This window comes from Schistocerca americana, chromosome 6, assembly GCF_021461395.2.
Source record: "Schistocerca americana isolate TAMUIC-IGC-003095 chromosome 6, iqSchAmer2.1, whole genome shotgun sequence".
Classification (NCBI taxonomy): Eukaryota; Metazoa; Arthropoda; class Insecta; order Orthoptera; family Acrididae; genus Schistocerca; species Schistocerca americana.
Genome location: NC_060124.1, coordinates 69572842 through 69593485, shown reverse-complemented (window position 1 = coordinate 69593485; position 20644 = coordinate 69572842). Strand labels below are relative to the sequence as shown.

Below are 20644 nucleotides of genomic sequence, written 5' to 3'. Positions count from 1 at the left end.
GGACTGTGCTCCCCATTTTCCCACTCACTCCCCCTTGGATGGTAATCATGCCATGGGTTAGAACCCTTATAAGGTTCTAAGGCCTCGGCCGCTTACATGACCTTTCATCATCTGTATGTCCTGTTCTTCAAGAGTTCCATGGTGCTAGTATCTTCCATGCCAACAGCTCAAAAACTGTGGGTCTGATGGAATATGCTTTTACATCTCCTGCCGGTATGGAACACCATTTGGTGCTGGGAACATCTAGTGTATTTATGGCAGAGCTGAAAGGCGTTAGTAGAGATCTCCATTTTATTAAATGGGCTTCCATTGACTATGTTTTAATAAGTACTGAGTTGATGAGCAGTCACCAGGCTATTGACAGGTACTATTCTTGCCAACCTGTGGTCTTCGCTACTGATTACCTTCTCACTGACCTTTGTTGTGCTGCCTGTTCATTTGTCTTTCATGGGATGCCAAGTCGTGTGGGTATCCCAGGGAATAAACTGGCTGACAATTTAGTTAGGGGAGCACTTAATCACTCCACATTCACTTGGCTGACCCCAGCTGCAAATTTGTGGGTGCACATACAATATCTGCTTGCTAGGAAACAGAGCAATATCTCCTCGGGTACTACCTCATCTAATAAACTCCTGCACCACAAACAACCGAGACAATATTGCAGTATATCCCCTATCTTGGTAAATTTATCCATGGAATTGGCTCCCTGAAGACCAAAGATCAGCTGCAGGGAATGATGATGTATGGTTGTTTTCATTAAATTTGCAGATGATTATGTTGTAGCACAAAATGAAGATGACATAGAGTTTGATACAACATTTATATCAGGAACTTGAAAAATGGGAACTACAAATAAGTCTAGCAAAAATATCGTATCTGGTAAAGAATAATGACACTCAACTAGAAATACATGTCAGTGATTAGGCACTTATGAAACAAGTAGCAAAAGTTTAATACTTAGTGGCATATATATGTAAAAAAATAGGCTGGGAAGTACAGTAATAAAATGGAGAACGCAATGAAGGGGAAGAAAAATTGGCCATCTGAATTCCTTTTCGAGGAATAACCATCATCATAAATACCACCACTACCACCTCCACTACTTTGCACAGTATGCCACCATTGGCAGAGTCTTTTTGGAACACATGCCTCTTTGTCTTCTCCAGTCTTTGAATCACCTCACACTCGCTACCCAGGTCCAGCCCTGTCCTGTCTTCCAGATGCTTTTTTCCTCCCCTACTAGCCACATCCACTCCACCATTTGGTTGGGTACAGATCAACATGGCATCAGCTTGTGCAAGTGCCAATGATATGACCAGAATTTTAATTATGTCGATGTAAATATATCTCAACATACATTGTTTCCATTATTATATTATGTGATAATACAACCAACAATTCAAAATTTCTACTGTCCGTGATAATTGCAGGTATACAATGCTACTCTCTCACTGTAGAATTATCATTACAGATCAAGTGGAATTTCTGTTTTCATTTCCCACTCTCTCAAATTGTTTTCCCAAGGGATTCTTATACAGTCATTTCAAGTTTTTATTCATCTTGTACAGAAGTGAAATATGGACTCTAAAAAGCTAGGACATGTATTTTCTGCCTATTCCAAAACATCCTTCTTACAGGCTACCACACTGCTTTGCATTACTGTTACAGCTCTTGATCACTGTTTGCAGTCTGCCAAGTAATTTCCTTATTGTCCTGTGTTACTCATTGCCAAGGGAATACTACCTTCAAGTTTGTGTGTTTATGATGATTCACAGATGTATTACTCTGCAGTTTGAGTCTAGTTTTCTTTACACTTCTGCTAGTGAGTGGTGGTGTAATGTACAAAAAAGGGACAGCTGTTCAGTTGGAGTGGTGTGAGATGATGTCCATGAAAGGTGTAAAACATGAGGTGAAAACCTTTACTCACTTGCCATTCAAAGAAGTATCACATCACATGTTAGAAGGATCCTGAATTAACACGCGCTGTAATAACACAAGCTTCAAACTAGTTGAAGTGCAGCTGGGAAACTTGATTACAGAATCTTGAATTTGGAGACAAGACTTGTGACATGCAAGTGAAGTTTTCATAATGCATTCAAGGATCCATTCAAGAGAGTTGAGGACATAAGTTTTAAAAATTATGAATACAAGAACTTCTTGCAGCATTTCATTTTCTAAGGTATTTTATTGTGAGAGAGATTTCTCAGATGCAAGTGGATAGAAAGACAAGACATAAATAGTCTGTCATATCTGAAGTAATGTGTAATAAATTTTTTTCAAAGGGATTGTTTTTAAGAACCCAACGAATGGTTATTAGGTCTACACTAGTGTTTAGTTAGAAGTAAAGTAATTTTAATTTTGTTTTCCATATTGCTCCTTTCGCTATATGATTGAACTCTTTCTTTCGTCTTCAAAATTGAAAGTAATAGCGTGATATGTGTGTGTTCCAGGTGGGGTCCCCGCGGTTGGTGCAGACCTTCCTGCATTCCTATCACCATCATCCTTATCCTCATAGTACTGGTTGTGCTGCTGCCTCTTCTAGACCACCAGAATAGTCACCACGGAAAAGGTGGCAGCTCATCTAACTCGTCTGTCTGTGAAGACTCCTGTAGGTAAGCAAAGTAGTTATTTATGTGGTTAAGTGATGCAAATGGTGAAAGTTTACTCCTTGTATAGTGCCAGCCAAATGGATGAAAGTTGTAATGGTTATTTGAAGCTGAAGCAGCGTGCACAGGTTGGAGTAACATGGAGAGCTGCATCAAACTAGTCTGTGGACAGAAGAAGAAGAAGGCAATTTTTTTTAAGCCGTATATTGCAACTGTGTTTCTGTGACTCATTGCATTGAATGAAAGGGGGGGGGGGGGCTTGGTTATGTTTCTTGGAAATTGCTTGTCGTTCAGTTGGATTTGTGCATATTGAGGAGTCAGTTGCTCATAGTCCCAATGTGATACATGTTTTAAGTACCATTCTCTGACGGTTGGGCTTCAGCACCAGCTAATGTACAGTGTCATGTCAAAAGTATCGGGACACCCCCTTAGAGCTATCCAATCATGACTCGCAACCAACTCTTGCAGCTGTACTTTTACCAGTATCTCTCTCTGACATTGTAAAATCATGTGTTCAGGTGAAGGGGTTGCAGACTCAGTTCTTCAGGTGATATGAGTGGAGAACATGAAGAAAACAAGCATCAGTCATAGTTGAATCTTTATGGGCTGAAGCCAGCTTTCCAAATGGACTGAAATTAGTGCATGGGATGTGCAGTACATTAATTGATATTGCACATTAGAGGCCAATTGAATGAAATTTTTAAGACATCGACCTCATGTTCGCGAAGATGGAGTTTGCCCTGCCCAGCTATCCTGATTTACGTTTGCCATGGTTTTCCTAAATCATTTCAGCCATATGGCAGGATGCTTCCTTAAAGGCCACAACCACCCAACTGTGCAATCCTCATAAAAACATACTTGTCTATTGTGTGCATGTCTACATTTTTGGGTTATTTTTCAATGTATTGTGATGACAAGTCCTATATCATTGTAGTATGATCCCTGGATTAATAAATAAATAAATAAATAAAGAAGCAGTGATTATTGCTGTACACCATTTTATTGTCCTGTACTATGTGGTGATATGCTGATTACTTATATAGCTGTAGATTCACACTTCCAGAATTGGTTGGTTCCCAGATTGGCATATTTCATTTACTTTTAATTTTGGTTTAATTGACATACCATTTATAGTGGATATGATAAATGGAAAATGGAACTAATGAACCAGTGAACTTTATTTTGTCCATAATAGATTGCATTGTGATGGCAGAGGCTAAATATTAAGCCTTAAATGAAAGTATTTTCTGTTTAGTTACTTTCATGTTCCATGGATCATTTTGCATGATAAATCGACATAATGTGGAACAAGTCATTTTACACTCGTATTGCAAATTAATCTGTACATCTATTTGCACTCTAAATATCACCATATAATTATAATTCCCCCCACCCCCCAAATGAAAACAAGATATACAGATCGAGTTAGCAATTTTTGTGTTTGACACACCATCATAATCAGGCAGAGAGTTATGTAAATAATATTTTAGACTTGTCAGAACCAATATAAAGTATGTAATTTTTTATAATTGAAATACAGTATTTAGCAGAGTAACTAGTGCAGAAAGCTGTTTCATTTATAGTTTATCATTGTATTTTGTTGAAAGTGTAATCGCCACAAATAAAATACAACTGATCTATCACATATATCATTTATTTCAGATAGACAGACTTTATTTGTTTTTCTTGTGTAATTTGGTTTATCTCCTTTTTGAATGGTATTGCAGCTGATCTGATTATTACATTTTGTGTCACTTTAGGTTCACTCTAGTGGAAAGTATACCAGAAGGACTAACTTACCCTCCTGGTTCAACACCTCACCCTTCTACATATCAGACTTGGATGACAATGATAGAGAATGCTGAAAATTCAATAGAAATTGCCTCATTTTACTGGACGTTACGAGGATCGGACATCTATAAACACCCTTCGGCGTGGCAGGTAAAGTAATAACTATGCTATGTGATCTGATGGATACATGGTAGCATATAGTTGCTCCTCACAGCATCCTGTTGCTGCAGTTAGTTGTCTGCTGTACTGTAACATGTTCTTAATTTTACGCTGTTTATTGCATAAAAAGAAGAGGAAAAACTGTTAAAACAATGGGCAGAAAAATTGGTACTTGCTTTTCCTCAGAAGATGATTGGAACATTGGTCAAATGTCACATCTGGTGCATGCATAGGGAACAGTAAGAGTGCAGCATTGACATGAATTTGATAGACATTGTTATATGAAGTGCTGCATGACAAGTTTTCCTGTTCATTGTGCATATGAGATGGAAACATGTAAAGGATGATTTCCTATTAAGGAGAACTGGATATGCATTGACATATTTCACATTGAGTTGTTTGTTGAAAACAGCACAATATCTGAAACTGCAATTGTAAGTAAATAAATACATTTAATACCTATCTAATTTTAATTACCTGGGATCTAGCTTGGTGATGGAATGTGTTAGAAGAGATAATCCTAGAATGGGAAAAGGAAGTAACCACAGAAAGATTACTGTACAGAGTTTGCATTAGAGGTTCAAAGAGTCAGCTGCCTTGCATTCACCCAAGCCTTAGCAATCTTGCCAAGAAACATGGGGATAGCTGTGAAACAGGTAAATACATTGATGGAACAAGCAGAAAAATGTGGCCTCCAAATTTCTTTTGAGAAAGCAAAGTACTTAATGAATGTCTGAATAGTACCTTATCAGCTAAGAACTGACTACATTAAAACAGAAAAATTATATGTAAGTAATGAATGTGGTATCTGTGATTTCAGGGAGAAGATGTGTTCAAAGCTCTAATGGAAGCAGGTGCTAATAGAAGTATTACTCTGAGGATTGCACAAAATTTTCCAAATCCAAAACAGCCAAACTTGGACACTGAAGATCTCATAAGGCATGGAGCTGCTGAGGTATTTCCATAATTTCTGCTTAGTGTGAAACTAAATTGTATGGGGAAAATTGCCATTACGATGGTAGAATGTTTGGTTCCATCAGAGAAAATACCTTAACATTTTACAGTGTGTCAGAAGATACCACATCTGTCATCATTTGTGATGGTATCATTCATTTTAAGAACTTGTTTTCTGCTAAATTGACAGGCTCCACTGGATTACGCCTTTTTCCACCCCTCTTGCCACTGCCCCCCCCCCCCCCCCCCCCCCACACACACACACCTACCTACCTACCTACCTACCTACCTACATACATTTGACTTTCATCTTCCTAACACCATAGTAGTAGCATCAGCAGCGGTAGTAGTAATAGTTTTATTCATCTGTGGATCACTTATTCAGGGTACTGGGTGTGTCCTGCTGTTGTAGTTTAATGCATATATACACAGGCATCTACCCAGTTACAGGTCTAGTTGGACAGGTATGAGACAGGAAATTGACTGATACCTAATAGTTCAAGCCATCCTGGCATTTGCCTCAGGTAATTTAGGGAAACATGCTAGAGTTCAATGGCTGCATCATGACCTGGGCCATCTGGATCCTTGCTCCCATAACCCTCCTAGTCTTAATGTCCACTAAACCCATTGCCCCTTCCCCCTCGACCCAACAGTTCCCCATCCTTTTGTCCTGTCACCCCTATTCCTCTGTCTGGTCACTCCTTCCCAGTCCTCATCTCCACATCACCTTCTTCAGGCACCACTGGCTCACACTGACATATCACATCCCTATCCCATGCATCTGCTACCCCTCCCTCCCGTTGTGGCTGTTGTGCCTGCTTTTATCTTTGTTGATCCTTGTTTTAACTGTCTTCGGTGTCTTCGTACTGTGTTGCTGCACTGGCTGAAAAATCGGTTGCTGATTCAGACACTGACTAAATGATGTAGACGATAGATGCACAGTTATGTTTTACAGTACTTAAATTTTCACTTTGCGCAACCCCCTAATAATACACAGTTATATGTGTATGGCCAGTGCAATATTGTTTAAACTTTCCGTAAGCCTCATTAATAGTTCGCAGGTAAAACTCCACATACTACTGCAGTAATTTCTTGTTGAACGTCTACAAACAGTAAAACCTAACCACATAGTTCACAGTTCTTGAAGAATGATCGTCTATGTATGGAGCAGACACTGTCACTGTTTTTACACATGGCCTAATTGTATAACACTTATTCCACAGTTAATTTGAAGCATTGTTGTTGTTATAACCAGCACAGGTTACTCGTCTGAAAGTCGGCCATGGACTGACTGTCTCGTGACCAAAAATCGGGCCCTTATATATCATCACAATAATAGGTGCTGAAACTACACATTGCTTAAAGTTAAATTTACAGAAATTACAATTAAAACTTAAATAACTCAATTAGCTGAATACATTGAAAAATTGCGTCTTTTTAACAGTTTCTCCTACTACAAGGTTTAGGCCGAATTATTTGTTTAAATCATGAAATTAACAAATGTAGTTACACAAATAGTACTTTTGACAAAACTGTTAATTACTTCGGAATTAATGAAGGGCTGGTTTTGCTAACATGTTTTTGAATAGAGCTAAATAGATACTTTAATATTACTAGCATTTCATCTTCTAAACATTTATAATTAGTGCAGAATTTATATTTGTTTGTTTGTCAACAATAGAATATAAGATCCAGAACAATCACTGATTTCATCCTATAACAAGATACTAACTAGGCATAGTCAAAATAAATTAGAAAATCAATTACATATGCAAAACTAAGCACAAAACTAGATCCGGGGTTATATTCTTTAAAACAGGCCAATCTTTCTGTCATATGAAAATTCAGATTATATTCACATATGTTAATGATGGTTAGTTAAAAGTAACAATACAAATTTAAGGAGGCAGATGGTAAAAACAAGAGGGGAATTAAAATAATCCTAGCTTGCATAGTCACATACTCTCTAATTGGATTGAGCAGATAGGTATTGCAAATAGCTAACTGGACAATTCAATTACCACACATGACCCCAGAAATTGGGTTTAAATACACAAAAAATATTACATAAGAAATCCTATCAAGACTACAGTACATATGTTTTTCAAATTTATACTTATATGCACTGGCCATACGAAAATACCCATACAAAATATTTACATACAGATCACAAAGTATCTAAAAGTTATACTTTCAACAAAATTTAAGCATATTCATCACCAATTATGTCCTTCTTGGGTTAAACAAGGATTACATTTTAAAACACATACCACTTTGTACAAGCCCTGTCTTGCTTGACAAAATAAATCCTCATGGGTTGAACAAAAAAAGTTTAAATTACACTGCGCATTGCAGTTCATGTTCAGGCAAAAATTTCACTTGCTCAGTGTTTAGTATGTTTTGCAATCACTTTCACTTTTTCAATGAGCTTTAACACACTTTCGTACCAAGCTGCCCATGCCTTCACCAGGTCCGCAGCTCGTGGTCGTGCGGAAGCATTCTCGCTTCCCACGCCCGGGTTCCCGGGTTCGATTCCCAGCGGGGTCAGGGATTTTCTCTGCCTCGTGATGACTGGGTGTTGTGTGATGTCCTTAGGTTAGTTACGTTTAAGTAGTTTGCACACTGGACTCGCATTCGGGAGGACGACGGTTCAATCCCGTCTCCAGCCATCCTGATTTAGGTTTTCCGTGATTTCCCTAAATCGTTTCAGGCAAATGCCGGGATGGTTCCTTTGAAAGGGCACGGCCGATTTCCTTCCCAATCCTTCCCTAACCCGAGCTTGCGCTCCGTCTCTAATGATCTCGTTGTCGACGGGACGTTAAACACTAACCACCACCACCGCCTTCACCAGGTCCAAGTGGCAGTTAGCAAGGAAATGCACCACAATTAGTTCCCTTGGAGGTGGTTCTCCTGCGCTGCAGCACATGAAAAAATAAGACAAAATGCCCTACTTTAGTAAACTTGTACTTCTAATTTAAGTCTAAGAATAAATATGTTTTACACTAATAACAAATGATATTCATTACATGATAAATAAATACATGGTATGCATAACATTACAATAATTAGCACTAAATTTGGCTGTAGTATGAAAGGTGTGGACTAAAAAAAAATTTTAAAATCAATTGCACATTACACTACAAAATACCGGGTGATCAAAAAGTCAGTATAAATTTGAAAACTGAATAAATCACAGAATAATGTTGATAGAGAGGTACAAATTGACACATGCTTGGAATGACATGGGGTTTTATTAGAACCAAAAAAATACAAACCTTCAAAAATGTCAGACAGATGGTGCTTCATCTGTTCAGAATATATAGCAATAATTAGCATAACAAAGTAAGACAAAGCAAAGATGATGTTCTTTACGGGAAATGCTCAATATGTCCACCATCATTCCTCAACAATAGCTGTAGTCGAGGAATAATGTTGTGAACAGCACTGTAAAGCATATCCAGAGTTATGGTGAGGCATTGGTGTCGGATGTTGTCTTTCAGCATCCCTAGAGATGTCGGTCGATCACGATACGCTTGCGACTTCAGGTAACCCCAAAGCCAATAATCGTGTGGACTGAGGTCTGGGGACCTGGGAGGCCAAGCATGACGAAAGTGACGGCTAAGCACACAATCATCACCAAACGACGCGCGCAAGAGATATTTCATGCGTCTAGCAATACTTCGTATTTTTTTAAATTTTTTTTAATTTTTTTATTTTTTATTTATTTTTAATAAAACCCCATGTCATTCCAAGCATGTGTGTCAATTTTTACCTCTCTATCTACATTATTCCGTGGTTTATTAAGTTTTAAAATTTATGCTGACTTTTTGATCACCCGGTATTACTCCTAAGTCATAACTGTCTGAAACTGGTTAAACTTGAAATGTTTTTGTTTCTTTTCCATTTGCAAAACAGCAAAAACTTCAGATGTGCATTACCTCTAGTAAATACTCAAGATGTGCAGTAGCATAGATTTACTAATCATTATGTTATGAAAAAGGAATAGTCTCCGTCACATAGCATAATTACTATTCAAATCAAAATTAAGGGGATGGAAGTTGTACCAAATCATTCCTCTATTTCTCCACTCAACTCTGAGCACTACTCTTATTCAACTAGAAAATGAAATCCTCACAAAATGTTACTAAATAGTTTACCTGTCAGAATATCCACATCAGGCTAGCACCACAGTTATCAGTGAATCAGCAAAATTATTGCTCTTTGTTCCAGTATTATGACTTTAAGCTCATAATAGAAGTTTTCAGATAACATGTAGGTCCAATAATGCAGCATTATATAACTTTTACCTCACTAAAATATTTCTCTTTCTGTTAAGCTCTCATTCCCAGCTGCAGTGTCATGAATTGCACAATATACACAGTACCCAATGTTGCCTAGTTCAAAATTAGATCATCAATGCAGTTACAACACATATGTTTGTAGACAGTTATCTTTTGCATTAATCATGTTTTTCAGCACCATTATTTCACTTACATTTCTTCTCTTGTTAACTAGTGCAGCACATTCTCAAAAACTGTCCCTACTGTAGAGACAGGCTCTCTAACCATTAAGACCCTAACATTATTCATTATTTTCATATTTCATTATTGTTTCATTAGCTAATAAATAATGACCTGCTCTGCTTAACTAATGCAAAATTGACTACTGAAAAACACTCCACTGTAACAGATCCTTATGTTACCTCTAAGTTAACTCTCATTACTGATCAGACAAAATTATCACTTAGACAAACTATTATTTCACTGTATTCTAGCGTGAAGGGCAATATACATACAAGTCTTGCTAGTACATTCTACACACATTACTCCAGGCAACTATGTTTAACGTTGGAATTCCTTAATGTTAGAAAAGGCTGTATCGTGACACAGATATTGATAGATAGTTATCTCCGCTGATGGCATTGAACATAAACGCTTCTATGATACCACAGTTAATATTAAGATCTAGTATTCAAGATGGTTTATACTGCACATTGTCTCTGCTGCTACGCCAAATTACCTAATTTCTCACATAAGCTGATTACTTCAAATGTTAATTATTGTTGACATTTACTGACACCTTTCATCTTCAGTTTACCTTACCTTTTTGAGTTACAGAAATTCCTTAACCATGGTACCACTTTACTTCCTTGCATCCTCTTATGATTCTATTACTTAAAACTTGCACAACATAATCTGTATACACACATAGATAACCCTACAGCAACCTTTTCTACAATATTTCTATACTAAAGCATGCTACTGTACAAAGTTACATGAAATTTGAAGCATTCTTCTGATTCACTTATAAACTGCAGATAGGATAGGAGAAGAGTTCGACTGCCTAATTAAACATAAAAAAGAGACAAACAGCTGGGGTAAGCATTATCGCCACATAATGAATTCAACACACATCGTTGAAGCCCCCTATTTGCTGCTAGGTCTTACTTCTGGTTCAATGCACACTCCATTCTCCACGTCATCAGTAACCTGCTCAGTGGTTAAAACTCTTAATGGCAAATGTAATTCATCTAGCACACACTTGTCCATACCTTCCAGAAATGATACTTTGTACCTACTTCCATTGCACTTAAAAATAAATTTACCACTAGCAAAATCAATATTTACACATCATTTGCACAAGAAATTAGTCCCAAATATTACATCAATGCTAAGATTGTGAATTACCAAGAATTTGCACTCCCAACAGCTGTCCTGCTAATTCCACAGTTAATTGTACCTCTTGTTTCACACTTTTTGAGAGCTTACCAGTAGCACCAATAATTTGTATTCCAGAAACAGACATTACTACTGTACCCTCTGTGTTCTTAATAGATTCAAAAAATGCCTGTGAATTACCATTCCAATCACTACCACTGTCAAGTAAACACGTAACATGTATACCTTGTACACTTGCTGTTATTAAGGGGTGCCACACTTCCTTTTTACTTACAGTGTGATCTTCTTCATACAACAAATCCTCATTAATCCTTTCCCTGGAAAAATTATCATGCTCCTTACCAAACTGATTATCAGACAGAGTCAAATGACAGATAGCATGGTTCTCTTCCTCATTACCCCTATCAAACTCTAACCCTTCATTAGGCCTAATATTATCCTCCTTTATTCACTCTTTACTTACCTCCTGGCCATCATTATCAATTATAAATTCAAATACCTCATCCTCATCACTACTGGATCTGTCACTGCTATCATCATTACAACTGCTGTCAGAATCAGACCCACTGTCACTTTCACTATCCTCAAATATTTGGCTAATTAGTTGATAAGATGTGCATTGTGCGCAGACAAGAGGAGGGAGAAGAAACCTGAAGAAGAAAAAGCAAAACGTGTGGTATTTCTACCGTTTTCTGGACTGCCGACTGCCAAAATCACAAGAATATTACAGCAGCACGAAATAACTACTATCTTTTGCACACCGCAAAAAGTTAAAGATATACTTGGCTCAACCAAAGACCAGCTGGGGTTGCAGACACTGGGCGTTTACAGTATTGAGTGCGAATGTGAGATGGAATATATCACGCAGACACAATGATGTATCTCCCAGCACTGTACTGAACATATCAGGAACATACGACTAGGACAGACAAGCAAGTCCGTGGTAGCAGAACATAGCTTTATTGAGGGACGCACTTTCAAAATCGAAAAAACAAAGAAGTTGTGCAGTGCCAATGGTTTCTGGGACTGGAGCTTCAACGAGACAGTGAAGATACGTCTGCACAACAATTTAGTTAACAGGGATAGCAATTTTCAGCTCAGTGCAGTATGGAATCCTGCAATTGACAAAATACGTCAGGGACTCTCCGATCTGAAGTTTGTGACGTCAGCAGACAGATTGGATAGCCACTGGATCTCAATGCCAGGCTGTGCGGCGGCCCCCCACCATCACTGATGCGGTACCCCCTTCTGGAGGAACGTGATTGGCTGGCCTACAGAAGCAGATGACGGCCAAGCAGCTATATAGATATGCAGAACACAGCATCCTGTCACTTAGCCAGAAGATGATGGGTATGAAACTCATCGAAACGTTGCGACAAGACAACGCCACCACTCATCTGATAACCCAAGAAGAATTCATCAGTGGAAAATGCAGAGAAAGACTGCAGTCACATATAGTTAATTCTTGTTTCCAGTATCAGACCACAAAGCAAACCACCTGACTTCATTATGTTCTCTTAAAAATTTAACATCCATTTCGACACTTTGGACATTCTTAGCAACATCAACGCTCTGTTTCATCACTTAATTTTATTTTAATAAGTTCCTCCTCACCTTTTATGGGATAAACATTGCTACCCAAACCATCATTCAACATCTCACTAGAATTAGAAATTAGAAAACAAAGATGATGTGACTTACCAAATGAAAGTGCTGGCAGGTCGACAGACACACAAACAAACACAAACATACACACAAAATTCAAGCTTTCGCAACAAACTGTTGCCTCATCAGGAAAGAGGGAAGGAGAGGGAAAGGGAGAGGGAAAGACGAAAGGAAGTGGGTTTTTTTTTCCTGATGAGGCAACAGTTTGTTGCGAAAGCTTGAATTTTGTGTGTATGTTTGTGTTTGTTTGTGTGTCTGTCGACCTGCCAGCACTTTCATTTGGTAAGTCACATCATCTTTGTTTTTAGATATATATTTCCTACGTGGAATGTTTCCCTCTATTATAACCATAGAATTAGAAATTAGATTTGTCTTACCACTATCAATTTCTTTACCCTTACCTGTGATTACAGCAAATTTACATACAAGTGGCTCATCATCACTACCTGCACTAGTGAGAGCCAAAACTGACCGTTATCCAGTTTAAATGGTTTGATCCAGAATTAAAAATCATCTCCTCCATTTATTTTACTTGAATTTCTCCTACCATACCTGAAATTCTCTCCCTGATTGATTATTATCATCAAAATCCCTCCTACAATCTTCCACTGAGGGCTTCACTCTCTCCACTTTATCAACATTATTTAAGAAATATTGTCCAAATATCTCAGTTTGTTTATCCAAAGATGACAGAAACCTTTCACCATACCCTTCATAGAGTCAAATCTCTCTCCACCCAAAAATTCACTCAAAATTCTCTGCTGCTTCTCTTTGGACCAATATTCATCCAAAAGTAATTTCTCAAAGCTTTGCCACGAAGTACAACCATCAGCTACTTGAGCTGCCCATCCATAAGCATCCCTCTTCAAAAAACTTCTCACAAATGACATTTTCTCTTTGTCATTCGATGTTTCAGGCAAATCATTAGATTCCCTAATGAAATCCAGTGGATGCACTTCCCCATGTGGTTCAAAATTATTAAATTTCTTACAACTGACAAATGAGGGACTGTTTTGTACTTCTTCCATCTTTTTCTCTATTTCAGCCATTTTAAATCAACAGTTTTATTTACTTTTACCAGTTTTTCTTCTATCACTACTGCACACTTGGTTTACACCTGTATTTCAAAATAATTTTGATCTGATCTATTTGGTTCTCAAGTTTAACCGTGTTTTCAGCACAAAATTTCCTGGCAGCTTTGGCTTCCTTCTTACACTGTTTTTCAGAAGCCTCCACCTTCCTTCTATAGTCATGACAAAGCTTTTTTCTCTCTTCTGCACATATACTACTCACCAATGTTAATTTCTCATTAGTGTTATGAACTACTGTCTTTACCTTTTCATCACAATCTTTAGCTACTCCCTCAACCTTCCTAATTAATTCTGAAAGGCTAAAGCTAACTACCTTAATTTCCTTTTTAATTTCTTTCTTCAGTTCATCTTTTAAGTTAGTCATGTCAGTTTTAATACTACTACTGTCTTCTTTCATACACATATCACTCAGAATACTCATAATTTGCATTAACATTGCACATCACAATAATAGGTGCTGAAACTACACATTGTTTAAAGTTAAATTTACAGAAATTACAATTAAAACTTGACTCCCTCAATTAACTGAATACATTGAAAAATTGTGTCTTTTTAACAGTTTCTTCTACTGCGAGGTGTAGGCCAAATTATTTGTTTAAATCATGAAATTAACAAATATAGTTATGCAAACAATACTTTTGACAAAACTGTTAATTACTTTGGAATTAATGAAGGGCTGGTTTTGCTAACATGTTTTTGAATAGAGCTAGATAGATACTTTAATATTCCTAGCATTTCATCTTCCAAATGTTTATAATTAGTGCAGAATTTATATTTGTTTATATGTCAACAATAGGATATTAAGATATGGAAAATCAGTGATTTCACTCTATAGCAAAAGATACTAACTAGGCATAGTCAAAATAAATTTAAAAAATCAATTATGTACATAAAACTAAGCACCAAATTAGATATGGTCTTATATTCTTTAAAATTGAGGGCCAATCTCTCTTTTATGAAAATGCAGATTATATTCACGTATGTTAATGATGATTAGTTAAAAGCAACAACACGAATTTAAGGAGGCAGATGGCAAAAACAAGAGGGGAATTAAAATTATACCAGCTTGCTTTGTCACACTGTATTCCTACAACAGCAGACTAGCTGCCTCCATCCTAGCCACTAGCTACCCACTCGCAACCCTTTGTGCAGAATCCTGCCTCTACCTAGCAGCATGTGATCTAGCTCATCAAAGGATTTATTCCGAGAGCTTGCAAGTTTCCTCTGTCTTTTGTATGTGGCTGTAAGTAACTACGTGCTTCTGTTTTTTTGGTGAATGGTCTCCTTTACTCCTGAAATATTTATGTTATGCTAGAACCTTTTTTATTGTTAAAGAGTTAGTAATTCTCCCCTACACTAATTTGTGAAGTTGAGAGGGTTACTGTATTTGTAAATGACGTAATTCTGTTCGATTCTCTCTTTTTTACAGTTCTGATGTTAAAAGTCAAGAGTTATGGCATGTTCTTTTTTGTTTGTTGTTGTTGTTGTGGTCTTCAGTCCTGAGACTGGTTTGATGCAGCTCTCCATGCTACTCTATCCTGTGCAAGCTTCTTCATCTCCCAGTACCTACTGCAACCTACATCCTTCTGAATCTGCTTAGTGTATTCATCTCTTGGTCTCCCCCTATGATTTTTACCCTCCACGCTGCCCTCCAATACTAAATTGGTGATCCCTTGATGCCTCAGAACATGTCCTACCAACCGATCCCTTCTTCTGGTCAAGTTGTGCCACAAACTTCTCTTCTCCCCAATCCTATTCAATACTTCCTCATTAGTTATGTGATCTACCCATCTAATCTTCAGCATTCTTCTGTAGCACCACATTTCGAAAGCTTCTATTCTCTTCTTGTCCAAACTATTTACCGTCCATGTTTCACTTCCATACATGGCTACACTCCATACAAATACTTTCAGAAATAACTTCCTGACACTTAAATCTATACTCGATGTTAACAAATTTCTCTTCTTCAGAAACGATTTCCTTGCCATTGCCAGTCTACATTTTATATCCTCTCTACTTTGTCCATCATCAGTTATTTTGCTCCCCAAATAGCAAAACTCCTTTACTACTTTAAGTGTCTCATTTCCTAATCTAATACCCTCAGCATCACCCGACTTAACTCGACTACATTCCATTATCCTCGTTTTGCTTTTGTTGATGTTCATCTTATATCCTCCCTTCAAGACACCATCCATTCCGTTCAACTGCTCTTCCAAGTCCTTTGCTGTCTCTGACAGAATTACAATGTCATCGGCGAACCTCAAAGTTTTTATTTCTTCTCCATGGATTTTAATACCTACTCCAAATTTTTCTTTTGTTTCCTTTACTGCTTGCTCAATATAGAGATTGAATAACATCGGGGAGAGGCTACAACCCTGTCTTACTCCCTTCCCAACCACTGCTTCCCTTTCATGTCCCTCAACTCTTATAACTGCCATCTGGTTTCTGTACAAGTTGTAAATAGCCTTTCGCTCTCTGTATTTTACCCCTGCCACCTTTAGAATTTGAAAGAGAGTATTCCAGTCAACATTGTCAAAAGCTTTCTCTAAGTCTACAAATGCTAGAAATGTAGGTTTGCCTTTCCTTTATCTTTCTTCTAAGATAAGTCGTAAGGTCAGTATTGCCTCACGTGTTCCAGTATTTCTACGGAATCCAAACTGATCTTCCCCGAGGTCGGCTTCTACTAGTTTTTCCATTCGTCTGTAAAGAATTCGTGTTAGTACTTTGCAGCTGTGGCTTATTAAACTGATTGTTCGGTAATTTTCACATCTGTCAACACCTGCTTTCTTTGGGATTGAAATTATTATATTCTTCTTGAAGTCTGTGGGTATTTCGCCTGTCTCATACATCTTGCTCACCAGATGGTAGTTTTGTCAGGACTGGCTCTCCCAAGGCCGTCAGTAGTTCCAATGGAATGTTGTCTACTCTGGGGGCCTTGTTTCGACTCAGGTCCTTCAGTGCTCTGTCAAACTCTTCACGCAGTATTGTATCTCCCATTTCATCTTCATCTACATCCTCTTCCATTTCCATAATATTGTCCTCAAGTGCATCGCCCTTGTATAGACTCTCTATATACTCCTTCCACCTTTCTGCTTTCCCTTCTTTGCTTAGAACTGGGTTTCCATCTGAGCTCTTGATGTTCATACATGTGGTTCTCTTATCTCCAAAGGTCTCTTTAATTTTCCTGTAGGCAGTATCTATCTTACCCCTAGTGAGATAAGCCTCTACATCCTTACATTTGTCCTCTAGCCATCCCTGCTTAGCCATTTTGCACTTCCTGTCGATCTCATTTTTGAGACGTTTGTATTCCTTTTTGCCTGCTTCATTTACTGCATTTTTATATTTTCTCCTTTCATCAATTAAATTCAATATTTCTTCTCTTACCCAAGGATTTCTACTAGCCCTCGTCTTTTTACCTACTTGATCGTCTGCTGCCCTCACTACTTCATCCCTCAGAGCTACCCATTCTTCTTCTACTGTATTTCTTTCCCCCATTCCTTTCAATTGTTCCCTTATGCTCTCCCTGAAACTCTGTACAACCTTTGGTTCTTTCAGTTTATCCAGGTCCCATCTCCTTAAATTCCCACCTTTTTGCAGTTTCTTCAGTTTTAATCTACAGGTCATAACCAATAGATTGTGGTCAGAGTCCTCATCTGCCCCTGGAAATGTCTTAAAATTTAAAACCTGGTTCCTAAATCTCTGTCTTACCATTATATAATCTATCTGATACCTTTTAGTATCTCCAGGGTTCTTCCTTGTATACAACCTTCTATCATGATTCTTAAACCAAGTGTTAGCTATGATTAAGTTGTGCTCTGTGCAAAATTCTATCAGGCGGCTTCCTCTTTCATTTCTTAGCCCCAATCCATATTCACTTACTACGTTTCCTTCTCTCCCTTTTCCTACACTCGAATTCCAGTCACCCATGACTATTAAATTTTCGTCGCCCTTCACTATCTGAATAATTTCTTTTATTTCATCATACATTTCTTCAATTTCTTCGTCATGTGCAGAGCTAGTTGGCATATAAACTTGTACTACTGTAGTAGGTGTGGGCTTCATATCTATCTTGGCCACAATAATTCGTTCACTATGCTGTTTGTAGTAGCTTACCCGCATTCCTATTTTCCTATTTATTATTAAACCTACTCCTGCATTACCCCTATTTGATTTTGTGTTTATAACCCTGTAGTCACCTGACCAAAAGTCTTGTTCCTCCTCCCACCGAACTTCACTAATTCCTACAATATCTAACTTTAACCTATCCATTTCCCTTTTTAAATTTTCTAACCTACCTGCCCGATTAAGGGATATGACATTCCACGCTCCGATCCGTAGAACGCCAGTTTTCTTTCTCCTGATAACAACATCCTCTTGAGTAGTCCCCGCCCGGAGATCCGAATGGGGGACTATTTTACCTCCGAAATATTTTACCCAAGAGGACGCCATCATCATTTAATCATACAGTAAAGCTGCATGCCCTCGGGAAAAATTACGGCCGTAGTTTCCCCTTGCTTTCAGCCGTTCGCAGTACCAGCACAGCAAGGCCGTTTTGGTTATTGTTACAAGGCCAGATCAGTCAATCATTCAGACTGTTGCCCTTGCAACTACTGAAAAGGCTGCTGCCCCTCTTCAGGAACCACACGTTTGTCTGGCCTCTCAACAGATACCCCTCCGTTGTGGTTGTACCTACGGTAGGGCTATCTGTATCGCTGAGGCACGCAAGCCTCCCCACCAACGGCAAGGTCCATGGTTCATGGGGGGGCTTTTTTGTTTAGTGTTTAACAATTCTTCTAAAATATCTTAAAGTATTCATCATAAAATAAATTTGTTGATAAGTTGTATTTCTTTCAGTCAAGTTATTACATATTTCTCATTCAGGTGCGAAGTGTTAACTTCCCTCGTCTTGTGGGCGGTGGTGTGCTGCACACTAAACTTTGGATTGTGGACCGGAAACATGTGTACATAGGTAGTGCAAACATGGACTGGAGATCACTTACACAGGTATGTTGTTGTAATTTTATTTTTTGATAAAATCTATTCACTATTAAACAGCACTATTAAAGACAGGAAATTCATTTATTTGCAGTAACCATCAGCAGACATTGGTAAGTCCAAAGAGTTACTAGTGGAAAAACTGCATTTTATTTTTGATCCATGTCATTTGTTGTTATTTCATTTGTCAATCAATCAAACTGTGTTGTTGGTCTCTCCATAGACAAACTATTCACATGCCTCACATTTACCTGTGGCAGATTAACACAGAAAAGATTTTAACAGTGAACTTTGCAATGTTGAGAAACTAGTTGTTAGCTGATATGACTATCCAAACTTAACCCAGTGTGCACCTGATAACATTCTTGACAGGTCTGCAACCAGATCGTGCAATCACCTTTGCATGATATTTCATTAGTCAATTTAGGCACCATCTTCAGGTGAGGACACTGTTTGCTAAAACTCTCTGGAAATAATTAATGATTCCTACCATATGTTGTTAGCCTATCTTGCAAGACAGAAAGAATTATAAAAAGATATAGTATAAAAAGTGTTGTACCAGACAAAATAACACTCGTCGGTACGATGGAGGGTTCTTAGCTTTCTTTACTCCTGGAGAGGGCCGATAGGTTACAGCAACACACAAAATATCAGATCACTTTGTTACGACTAAAACAAGATGAAATATTTAACTCTGTCACTCAACATGTATGTATCACTTTATACAGGAAAAGATACTAGTCTCTTCTCACAGAGTACAGTTGATGATAAACATTTATTAATAGTTTTGTCTAATACAGTTGTCAGACTGCTGGCTTGGTAGGGAGGCAATGCTGTCATCTTTGTTGATAATTGCTGAGTGGACTGAGGAGCACTGCACTCAGATGTAAGTAAATGAGCTGATGCGGTGGCATATGGAATCTCTTCTTGGCGTGTCTACGCCACCATCTCTCATCTGTCGTTGCTTCTGGCAGTGGCTATATTTACACGTGGTTCTGTCATGAGGTACCAACCTCGCGTTGGGACCTATCTCTTTGGATAACACCACAAGAAATGTGTGTTAGCCACCAGGCAAGATGAAAGCTTTCTTTAGCTTTATTGAAGATGATATAACCCTGAGAAAATCCAATGATTACAGAAAACCTTGGCCTTGTGGAAAAACATATATTCACCAGATGATTTGCACCATCCATTATGCGTGTGCTGAGCACCATCCTCACGCACGATTACCATTACCTGAAAAATCTACAGTGGTGGAGCACTGTTAAAGTGAGGGACACAGAATGGTGATGTATGATGATAGGTACTGGAAAAATTTGTGTTTTGCAATCAATGCAAAATAGATGTGAATTCTACTTCAAAATGTGAAAACTCTAAATTATTTAATAGACACTATTTCATAGCATATTGTATCCAGATGAATTATTTTATCAGAGATGGTTTGAAATAGCTTTATTTTCTGCAAATAAAAAATGAAAATGTAGCAAATTTTCACTTATTGCTACTGTACATCATCAGGCAGAACATAAGGAAAGATAATGTGCCTAAAAACTTGTTTGCAAAATAAAAAGCTTACAAACTCAGTGATTTATCAATGCACTCAATGATCTGGTGCCGTGCCAGTTTTGGGCGATTGAATGGTCTGTTTAAGATACATGTTGCCTAATGCAGCATAGTACTCGGCTGTGGGACGTAGCATTTTATA

At 37.9% G+C, this 20644-nt stretch overlaps 1 protein-coding gene across 1 annotated transcript in view; it reads left to right on the top strand.

Moving 5' to 3' along the window:
* The window catches only part of LOC124619769 (5'-3' exonuclease PLD3-like), a 96385-nt gene that overhangs the window by 36056 nt on the left and 39685 nt on the right, over positions 1-20644 (top strand). Inside the window, exons 3-6 of the mRNA XM_047146351.1 lie at positions 2451-2612; positions 4367-4547; positions 5377-5511; positions 18826-18948. Of these exons, the coding sequence (XP_047002307.1) occupies positions 2451-2612; positions 4367-4547; positions 5377-5511; positions 18826-18948 (601 nt within the window). The remainder of the gene's footprint in view (positions 1-2450; positions 2613-4366; positions 4548-5376; positions 5512-18825; positions 18949-20644) is intronic.